The sequence below is a fragment of the Lontra canadensis genome, unplaced genomic scaffold, assembly GCF_010015895.1.
Source record: "Lontra canadensis isolate GAN:19392208 unplaced genomic scaffold, GSC_riverotter_1.0 scaffold3, whole genome shotgun sequence".
NCBI classification, from domain to species: domain Eukaryota; kingdom Metazoa; phylum Chordata; class Mammalia; order Carnivora; family Mustelidae; genus Lontra; species Lontra canadensis.
In genome coordinates, this window is record NW_022630997.1 from 16,765,942 (window position 1) to 16,776,687 (window position 10,746).

The 10,746-nt window shown below is 54.7% G+C and overlaps 1 protein-coding gene across 4 annotated transcripts; it reads left to right on the plus strand.

Annotated features, from left to right (window-relative positions):
- The first annotated feature begins 4 nt into the window (after positions 1–4).
- POLL (DNA polymerase lambda) lies at positions 5–8,068 on the plus strand. Of its 4 annotated transcripts, none has more exons than XM_032881939.1 (9): positions 5–46; positions 899–1,035; positions 1,780–2,074; positions 2,263–2,413; positions 2,789–3,106; positions 4,074–4,247; positions 4,821–4,949; positions 6,999–7,167; positions 7,599–8,068. In XM_032881939.1, the coding sequence occupies exons 2-9, from the start codon at positions 921–923 to the stop codon at positions 7,961–7,963; spliced, it is 1,716 nt and encodes a 571-aa protein (XP_032737830.1). In that variant the 5' UTR covers positions 5–46; positions 899–920; the 3' UTR covers positions 7,964–8,068. The 4 variants fall into 4 exon arrangements, with proteins under 4 accessions (XP_032737830.1, XP_032737820.1, XP_032737801.1 ...); XM_032881929.1 differs by having other exon boundaries at positions 15–46; positions 871–1,035; XM_032881910.1 differs by lacking the exon at positions 5–46 and having other exon boundaries at positions 53–1,035; positions 2,260–2,413.
- Positions 8,069–10,746: the final 2,678 nt, after the last annotated feature.

The following is a 10,746-nucleotide window of genomic DNA, read 5'->3' on the forward strand; positions in this document are numbered from 1 at the left end:
ATTTCCCACGCGCCTCGCCCTCCGTGCGCTCTCATTGGCTGCCCAGGTAAGTGGTTTACTACTGCCCACCGTGGGTGACCAGCTAGGCCTGAAGTTGACCCCACAGCGGACCGAATCGCCGCGGCCGGGAGGGGCCCTTAGGTCAGGGTCCGGACACTCCAGCCCTCCTCTGTTCCCCAGCTGGGAGTTCCCGGCGCGCGCCAGCTGCGGATGCAGCGGGCGCCCCACAGCTGCCGGTAGTCTTCACCCCCAGCTGTGAGGCCGAGACTCCTCCCATCTCGGAAGGCGCCCCACACCTGCTGCGGCCATGCCCCATCTCCCCGCAGCTGCGGGACTAAGCACCCCAGTGACGAGAGGCCCGCCACCAGAGCAGGTGTAGACCATTACCCCGCCTCCCGAACACCCGCCAACATCAGGGTTTCCTCTGCAGGTCTGTGATGGTGTAGAGAAAGATCATGTGGGGTCTATATGTAGATTTCTCTCAGTCCTTCAACCCTCTTGGGAGCCCAAGCCCTTTCTAAAGATGTAGCTCCATTTCCTAGCCTGGCATCCCCTTGGTAAGCCCCTTTCAAAGTGGGATGCAGCAGGGCAGACACTGCACTTCATCTTTATAGCGCAACCCCTCTAAGGAGTATCATTTTGTACCCCCCAAGAGTTCTCCATTAGTCCCATTCTTACCCTTATTTCCCCCAGTACTCTGGTTTTGAAAGGCTGGTAAGTGCTACGCTAAACTGCTGAAGTTCTTTTGGGTTTTGGGAGACCCCTCCCCCCTGGGGAACTGAGCTACTGCCCCCAAAGCCTGGTCATTAGAGACACCACCCTCATAGCCAAAGGGTTGGGTAACCTCAATTCTGGGTTTCCACATGACAGTTGCCCTGATGAAACCTAAAACCATTAGGCGGGGATCTGGCCATACCTCAATGGACCCTGGGGGCATCTTGAAGGCATTTCCCAAGCGGAGGAAAATTCATGCCAATCCATCATCAAAAGCACTTGTGAAGAAACCCAAGCAAGAAGGTGGAGAAGAAGCAGGAGGTGAGCAGATCCACTCTCAGAACCCTCACGTACTTGAACCCTCAGTCTTCTGATACTGTTCATGTCAAGGAACAGATACTAGAGCAGGTTATGCCAGTCTGTGGCCTGCAGGTTGTTTTGTATCCTTGTCGCACTAGGCTTGGGCCCCAGTCTTTGACAGGCCACTTGCTGTGTTATTTTCTACTCCCCCCCTAAACCTTCATCAATCAGAAAATACTGTCTGGTCCCTAAGGAAATGACCAGCAGAATCCTTTACTCTCCAGGAGGTTGCCTGAAGAGGGATAAAGGAGGGAGACTCAGGTCCCCAGAGTTACGTTATTTTGCAGCCAAGCTGACAAATAAATAACAGCTCATGTGGCAGGGAGGGGAGGGGAGGATCTTTTACACAGCCAGGCCTGAAATGGCAAGACATATGTGCCTTATGCCTTGTACAGAGGTAGGTGTCTATTAATACTTGAAAGAATAAATGATCAAATGAAGCGATATACAGGATACCTACAATGTGCTCTAGCAGTGTCTACACCATTCTAGGTTACATGAGGGAACAGGACATATTGACATCCTTGCCCCTTAAATCAAGTGATGGTTCATGGGAAATTAACTGTATGCCTGCAGCAGAATCCCTGGAAGGCTGGCTGTCTGGATGGAAGGGAAATGATTGTTTGGGGGCACAGGACGGTAAAGGGTTCATTTGGATCATATCTGACAGTTATGACAATCGGTGTCTGGATGTCCCCTCCACAGAGTGGCTGAGCTCCCTGCGGGCCCATGTTGTGCCCAGCGGCATTGGGCGAGCCCGGGCAGAACTCTTTGAGAAGCAGATTACTCAGCATGGAGGCCAGATATGTGCTGCCCAGGCCCCAGGGGTCACTCACATTGTGGTGGATGAAGGCATGGACTGTGAGCGAGCCCTCCGCCTCCTTCGACTGCCCCAGCTACCCCAGGGTGCTCAGCTGGTGAAGTCCACCTGGCTGAGCCTGTGCCTGCAGGAGAAAAGGCTCGTGGACACGGCAGGATTCAACATCTGCAGCCCCGACAGGTGGGCGGGCCCCTGTCTTTCCTCCAGCGTTTCCTGGCAGCATCTTGGGCTCTCTCCTTGATTTATTAAAAATAACTTTCATCATCTTAATCAGACACAGTAGAAAACCAAGATTTCAGAGTAGAGGATTGGGAGCAGAGGTAGGGCCAGGCCTTTGGGTGTTAAACTTGCCATCACCATCCCAGCAGGTACCTGGACCAACTGCAGCTCAGCAAGACAGACCAAAACCCTTCTGCCCAGGAGGCTGTGCTCAGGACAGCCCTCTCTCCTCCTCATCCTCCCACCAGGCCTGTATCTCCTCCCCGGAGGACAGAGGAGGCCCCGAGCACCCAAGCCCAGGTCAGGAGCCTCCCAGCCCTCAGAACTCCCTTCCCCTGGGAACTAGGTCCAGAAACAGCCTGGTGGTTTTTGAGAATGTCTCCAGCCCTGACAGAGGAAGGGTCTCTTATGGTGAGGCCATTTGGCTCTGCCCAACAATCATCATGCCTGCATTTGCCAAGGCCCATATCTACCACCTATCACTGGGGAGTCTAGGGCTGGGCACTGGGGGAAGCCAAACGGAACATGGCCTCACAGTTAAGGAGACCCAGGTCTGATGCAGGAGACCCAGCCTCATTCCTGGGTCTGACTAGGAGACTCAGCCCCACCTTTGAGGAGCTCTTCTGGGGGCCAGGGGCATGAATTTTGTCGTCTCTTCTCTTTCCTTACCTCAAGCCTGGCTGTGATGATGAAACCAGTGACGGGGAAGAGACCCAGGTTAGCGCAGCTGATCTGGAAGCCCTTATCAGTGGCCACTGCTCCCCCTCCCTCGAGGGAGATGGTGAGCCTAGTCCAGCCCCTAAGGGCCTGGATAAATGGGTCTGTGCACAGCCTTCGAGCCAGAAGGCGGTCAACTACAACCCCCACATCACAGAGAAGCTGGAAGTGCTGGCCAAAGCCTACAGTGTTCAGGGAGACAAGTGGAGGGCCCTGGGCTATGCCAAGGCCATCAATGCCCTCAAGAGCTTCCACAAGCCTGTCACCTCCTACCAGGTACCTGGGGGCCAGGGCAGGGGATGCGGGGAGATGGGGGGCTTTCTGTTTACTGGGCACCAGTCACAAGTGGCGATCAGGTGGAATGGTTAAGATTTTATGATGTCTGAGACCTGCACAACAGAAATAAAATGGAGAGATGGATGAGAGCAGATTGATGGTCTCCTGATAATTATAGAAGATGCTGACGGGTAGTGGGGATTCATTACACTGTTCTCTCTACTATGGAAATTTTTCCCATAGTAGAGAGTTTTTAAAAAGTTTACTATGGGGGCACCTGGGTGGCTCAGTGGGTTAAGCCGCTGCCTTCGGCTCAGGTCATGATCCCAGGGTCTTGGGATCGAGTCCCACATGGGGGCTCTTTGCTCAGCAGGGAGCCTGCTTCCCTCTCTCTCTCTCTCTGTCTGCCTCTCTACTTGTGATCTCTCACTCTGTCAAATAAATAAATAAAATCTTTAAAAAAAAAAAAAAAAGTTTACTATGGAGGCCAAAAGACCAGGGTTTGAATTCTGGTTCCCATCCTTCATTAACTCTGTGGTTCTAAGCAAGTTACTTAAACCTTTGAGCAATGAAAAGGAACTTAGACTAGTGAGGGACTCCAGGGCTCTTGGGAGGACCAAATGCCGTGCTCCCTGCAGTGCTGGACCTGAGCCGCAGAAAGGCCTCAGTGAACGCCCCAGTCTCGCTGTTGCCATGACAGTGGTGACTCGTGTGGTCACTGCTGCCTTTTCTCTACTTCCTGTGCTGATCTCCATTCCTCTGGGAACCAAAAGACAAGTGACCCAGCCCATCCCATCCAAAATTCTCGTTTTCACTTGTGCCCAGACTTTACACAGCCATCAGCTGCTAACTGACCAAGCTGGCATTTACTCAGATACCTGCTGAAAGCATCTGCTAACCCACCGCTGGCTCTAGGCCTCCCATCTTCTCACTCTTCTTTTCCTGCCTCTGCCTCCTCCTCCCCCAGGAGGCCTTCAGTATCCCCGGGATTGGAAAGCGGATGGCCGAGAAGATCGTAGAAATCCTGGAGAGTGGGCATCTGCGGAAGCTGGACCATATCAGTGAGAGCGTGCCTGTCTTGGAGCTCTTCTCCAACATTTGGGGAGCTGGAACCAAAACTGCACAGATGTGGTACCAACAGGTCACCCCATGTCCCAGCACCCCCTTCAGTTTTGCTTTCTCAGAGGTCCTGCCTGCAGTTCTCATACCTTGTGTTCTGATGGGAATGAACCAGGACTATAGGGAAACCACTTTTCAAGGGCACGAGGGCTCATGTAGACCCCTTTCCTGCTCCTAGAACTGCCCTGTTGCCAGATAGCCTCAAGGCATTAATCTGTGATGGAGGCAGAGAGATAGGAAGTGTGCTTCTCTGTCTCAGACCAGCAAGGGCCTTCCTGAGAAGACCAGGGCTCAGGGCTGAGTATCTAGATCAATGGTTCCCCAACCTGGCAATGCTCAGAATCCCCCAGACTAATAAATAGACTTATGAACCAGTCTTTTAGGGTTTTGGCAAGCTGGATTGGGGTGAGTCTCCCATGCTCCCTACCTTTCTTGAGCTCCACTGATTACAGAGCCAACCACTCCTGGGGTTGATCCTGCCTCAGGCCTTCCTTGGAATCTGGGGGTGATGGAAGCCTTGCATATGTGCTCAGTCCCTGCCTCTCTATTGGTCCTGACTGCTCATAGCCTCCTCATTTGGCTTGTTTTTTTCCAGGGTTTCCGGACACTAGAAGATATCCGCGACCGGGCCTCCCTGACTAGCCAGCAGGCCATTGGCCTGAAGCATTATGATGACTTCCTGGAGCGCATACCCCGGGAGGAGGCTACAGAGATTGAGCAGACAGTAAGCAGATGTCCCAGAGCAGTGAGGAGAGCGGGGCCTTGCTATAAGGTCAGGGCCCGGCTTGAAACCAAGACACCTGATCCCTCAGCTGGGGAGCCAGGCGTAAGAAGCTGTGAGACACCAGAGGCTGGGACCATGGGGAAAGGGCCAGCTGAGACTGAAGCTGGGAGGGTGGATGGCTGTGCTGGGGAAGGCTGTCACACCGGGTCTGCGGATGAGCATAGAATAAGCATGGGCTTGTGCGCTGGAACGGTGAGGGCTGGATTAGAGGTGGTTTACGGTCAGAACCATGTGAAGGTCCTGGGGTTTGAACTGGGTTAGGTGAGGCTGGGTCAGAGCAGAGGTTCTTAATGTTCTTTGATTCACAAACTTTTCTGAGAACCCGATGAAAACTATGGACTCTTTGTCTCCAAGATTTGTGCAAATGTACAAAGTTTTCTATCTCCAGATGTGCATTCCTTCTGAAGGTTCCCACACAACCTGAGGCTGGTTCAGAGTTTGGGTTAGAGTTCGTGTAGAAGCACAGTGCCAGTTCCATTCGGTCTGGGGTCAGAGGAAAGCTTAGGTTGAGTTGAGTTAAGGTTAGGCCTGAATTAAGGGTAGGGTTTTCCTGGTATTGGATGCTTTTAATTAAGATTTGGCCAACATTAGGGTTTGATTTAAAGTTGGGGGATTAAATTCATATGATTAAATTCATATAAAACCTAAATTAGAAAGAGACTAGGGTAAAAAAAAAAAAAAAGAAGAAGAGAGAGAGACTAGGGTATATTTGGGGCTAGATATATCATTTGTTCAGTTGGGGTCAGAATTAGGAGCTGGTTCCTGGGCAAGGTTTGCTGCTTTGGAATCAGGTTTTGATAAGGTGGGACTCTATGGAGACCCTGGCCCACCTTAGCTGAAATCAGCCTCCAGCTCTACTCCAGGCCTCCAGCCTCTATAAGACTGGCACAGGAGGGATGGACAGGCCCTTTTGTCTACCCATCACCAGGCCTTGGTGCTAGTGATGACACTGTCACTCAGCCACGGTGTCCAGGCGCAGAGAATGTCCCAGTGAGCTTCCAGCCCCCAGCCCCCAGCCCACTGGAACAGCGGGAGCTTCCCACCTGGCGTTCAAGGGGTCTAGCTTCAGGAGTTTTTGATGAGATTACTCATCCCATGTCTCCTCCCATCCTCTTGGGAGGCTCAAGAAGGGAATGAGGGGATTAGGAGCCTGGGCCTTCAGAGAATTGAGGTGTCCTGGCCAAAGTATCCAGGGTCCCAGAAATCGCAGTGTCCTGGGGGAGAGGCGTGGAGGCTGTCTGCATATGAAAGGCTTCCGTGTTGCCGGGCTAGAGGCTAATGGGCTTATTTCCCTCAGTGAGGGATGATCCTTCCGCCCACAGCCCTCTCTGTCTTGACTCCCTCTCCAAGCCTCGAGCCTCTATGCTCCAAGTAAGGGTGTAAGCACTGGCTCCGAATTGCCTCCCACTTTGCATTTTTTCTTTTCCTTTACTGTAGGTACCATTGTATTTCTGGGCTCTGTTTCTGCCGAGGCCTGGGCCTGGGGCACCCTGCTCGCCACCTGCTCAGGTCTCAAGCCCCAACTCACACACTCTGCCTTTAGCTTCAGATCCATGCCTGGGGCTGCTGAGACCTGGCAGAGGGCTTCCAGGCACCTGGCCCTTTGTCCTAAGTGGACAGACCTGGGCACATGGGTTGGGGCAGGAGCCGAGAGAAGGTGTGTCTCCCTGCTCTTAAAGAACTCTAGGAGGGAAGATCAGTGCCTTCCCTCACAGTCTGAGTACACACCTCTTAAATCACTCTTCAGGTGGTGGGAGCACATTTTCTTCTCTTCTGTCCTAACGAAGCGGGGAAGTGCCATTCCCCATTGTAGGCTTCTGGCATCGCTCCTTGAGGCCTTCCCTCAGGCTTGTACCCCCCATCCGGGGATCGGCTCGGGGCATCAGCTGGACGTGTGGGCTCCTGGGTCAGGGAATTCTCTCACGCTGCCCTATAAGAGGAACTGTCTGCAGGGCGTGAAGCCCACAGGCCCTCCCTGCGCTTTCCCAGGTCCGGGAAGCGGCTCAGGCCTTCAGCCCCGGGTTGCTGTGTGTGGCGTGTGGTTCTTACCGCCGGGGGAAGGCAAGCTGTGGTGACGTGGATGTGCTGCTCACCCACCCGGACGGCCGGTCTCACCAGGGCATCTTCAATCCTCTCCTCGACAGCCTTCGGCGCCAAGGTACAAGCTCTGTCTCTGGGTGAGCGGGCGGTGCAGGGAGGGCGGCCCCCAGGAGGGAGCACCTCAGAGTCGCAAGCTCTAGGCAGGAAGCGGGGTGCGGGGGCCCGCTGCTCAGTGAGAATGCCACCTCTCCCTGGTGGCCAGAGCCATTACAGGGAGGAGCCATTACAGTCCACTGCTCCCTCCCTCAGTGACAGGTGCTCACTACCACCTGCAGGTCGAGGTTCATCTCCCCTGCCTGAGACACTGCAGGGGACACAGGGAGGGATGACTGCACGGTTTAAAAAGGCAGGCCTGGAGAGGGCAAGGTCACCCAGCAATTCATGGAGCTGGGAATGGAGGACCCAGGGATAAAAAGGAGAGACCTGGGAGGACAGAGCAGCCCGGGCCTGGCTCCCTGCCCTCCCAGCGGCCTTCTGATGTTGCGCCAGGGTTCCTGACAGACGACCTGGTGAGCCAGGAGGAAAACGGCCAGCAGCAGAAGTACCTGGGGGTGTGCCAGCTCCCCGGGCCAGAACGGCGGCACCGACGGCTGGACATCATCATTGTGCCCTACAGCGAGTTTGCGTGCGCCCTGCTCTACTTCACTGGCTCTGCCCACTTCAACCGCTCCATGCGGGCTCTGGCCAAGACCAAGGGCATGAGCTTGTCAGAGCACGCCCTCAGCACCTCTGTGGTCCGGGACACCCACGGCCTCAAGTTGGGGCCTGGCCGAGTGCTACCCACCCCCACAGAGAAGGATGTCTTCAGGCTTTTAGGCCTACCCTACCGAGAACCAGCCGAGCGGGACTGGTGACCCATGGCTCCGGGGAAGGGAGCGCCACGCCGGACTGGCCATCCCACCTGGCCATCTAGTATTTGGCTCCAGCCTTAGCGGGCTGAGCCTCACCACTTCAGCCGCCTGGGCAGGGGCAGGCTGGCTCCCAGGCTCGTCCTGGCCCTCTCCTCAACAGGAGCGGACTGCTGTCCTTCATGTCACCACTGCCCCGATAGAGTTTTGTACGAAGCCTCTTGCCCGATTTTAAGCAAGAACAGGTGCTGGTGTGAAGCCATCTTCCTGTGCTGAAGGCCCAGACACCCCCTCTTCCCTACCCAAGGAGGCTCTGGCTGCTGGGGCGGGACGGGGGCTGTGGCTGAGCGCCCCCAAGACCCTGTGGAGCCAGAGAATGCGCTACGCCCTATGTACTCCCTCCCTGAGCCCGCGTCCTCTGCAGCCAGAGGTGTGGGGAGGGGGCAACCGAGGCTCCGTAAGGACAGCATTTGAAGGCCCAGGGGCCCAGTAAAGTGCACTCGACATTTCGACTGCCTGGTGTCTGTGAGCTGCCCCAGCCGCTGCTTGCCTTCCACCTGGGTGGGGTAGGAGATGGGACCTGAATGGGAGCCCAGAAAGGCAGGTTAACAGCTTTCCAGACAGGCTGGCTTGAGTCAGCTCCTGAGCTCAGAAGAGGGCATGGGGGGATGGGTAAGGGGAGAATTCATGGAGTTGGGCACTAGGAGCGCCTGTCTCCCCATCAGCAGCTCTTGGCCCTGCCCTGGAACAAGCTATCAGGACATAAACAGAGGTGATGAGACTCATTAGGAACAACCAAATGGTGGCTTGTGTGCCACCAACAGTGCTGAGGCAGTCAGAGAAGGTTGCCTGAAGGAAGGGAGGGGCAGGCTGGCAGGGAAATTGCCTGCCAGTTTGGGGACAACTAAACATGCTTTGGAGAGGATGCCTCTGCCAGGTCGGGAGGAGGCCAGGTGTGGAGGACTGGGAGTCAGGCTAAGAGGCTTAGTTTGATAGAGCAGATAGGAGCAGGTCCAGCTGAGGGACCAGGATGGTGCTTGGAGGTTGGACCTCGCAGGATGGAGAATTTGGGGAGGGGAGGAGAGGAGTGGGGAAGAAGTTTTGGGCATACCAACTATGAAGAATAATGGGCACAGGGCAGGAGAAGGTGGCTCTGTTGGAGGAGGCTGGAAAAGCCTGATGGCATGGGGGGCGGGGGTTGGAAGCTTCAGAGATGGGCTCAAGATGGAGCACAGTGGCTGGCAGGCAGGGCTGGGGCACAGGTGCTGAGTCCTGCCTCTCCGTCAGTAACGAGAATCCCAGAGCCGGCCTTTGTTGGCCTGATTTTTAGTCTCAGGATCCTGGTAGCCTCAGAGTAGACACCCTAGTTCAGAACCCTGAAGTCCCAATTTAGGGCCCCACCTGCATGGTCATACTGGGGAAGGAGTACCGGGGCCCTCTTACACAGCCTAGTGCCAACCAGAGACATTCACATCAAAGGCCCAGAAGCCTCTGTGAAGGGTGAGTTCCTCAGAGCTTCTATTCCCAGGGCTGTGTGGCTGGCTGGGGCCTGGAATGAAGAAACTGGGCCCCCCGGGCTTTTTCTGGCCCCTACTCACAAGCTCCACCAGTTCTACTCCAGACTAGACCCCCCCCCAGTGTCTGCCCTCATGCCCAGTAAGGGTCAGAGTTGGCAGAAACCCAAAGCCTGGAGGGTCCACGGCCAAATGTAGAAGTTGTTTCTCCTCTCCTTTTGCTTCCCACTTCAGGGCCCTGACCTGCTCAGCAGCCTCTCCAGGACCAGAGGAATAGGGCCTCCAGGGCTACAAGAGGGAACCAGTGGGTCATGGGGTAACTTGACCAGTTAACCCCTTCCCGCACACAGGAAGTCCCCAGAACCACAGAGAATGATAGTGCCGACTTCTGTGTCTAAAAACAGAAACCTGACCCCATTCCGGGCACCTTCTCCTCCTCCCAGGAGATTCGGAATTCCAGACATTACCTTCAATCCATGTAAACTCCTGGTCCCACCACCTGGAAAGGACAACAGGAAATTGGGATAAAAAGGGAGCATGTCTGCACCTTCCAGAGAGACCCATTCTGGAGGTGGTATCCTCTTGGTTGCTCAGTCCGACTCAGGAGCCCAGGAGAAGAACTGATGGAGGGATTTCTGTCTTGAGAAAGGCTGCCCAGTTTGGGGTTGTTCTCTAAGTCCAAACTAAGCAGGGTGTGTTGGAAAGTTCTCCAGGTACTTCAGAGTCTGGACTTGGTTTCTGACTAAGCGTGCCACCCTGTGCCCCATTCTGCTGGAAAGGGAGACTGAATTCTGGAGACCTGGTGGGAACTGGCATCCTGTCTAGCAACTGAGTACCCCAAAACTACCACCCAGTTGCCACATGGTCCTGACGGGGAGGAGAAGGGCCCACAGGCCTACTTTCTGCCCCAAGCCCGGCTGTTGTCACTCTATCCCTGAGCCAGAGTTGTCCATGGCCAGACCACGTGAATGGTAGGCAGAATAATGGTCTCCCAAAGATGTCCACATCCTGATCCTTAAAACCTGTGAATATGTGACTGCTCAGCCAAAGACACTGAAGATGTAGTTAAGGTAAAGGATTTTGAAATGTGATTATCTGTGGACCCAATCTAATTATGAATCCTTCCAAGTGGAAAACCTACACTGAGAGATGTGACAACAGGAAGAAGGTCAGAGAGATGCAATGTTTCTGATTTTGACGATAGAGAAAGGAGGCCACCAGCCAAGGGATGTGGGCAGCCTCTAGAAACCAGGAGAGGTAAGGAAACAGATTCCA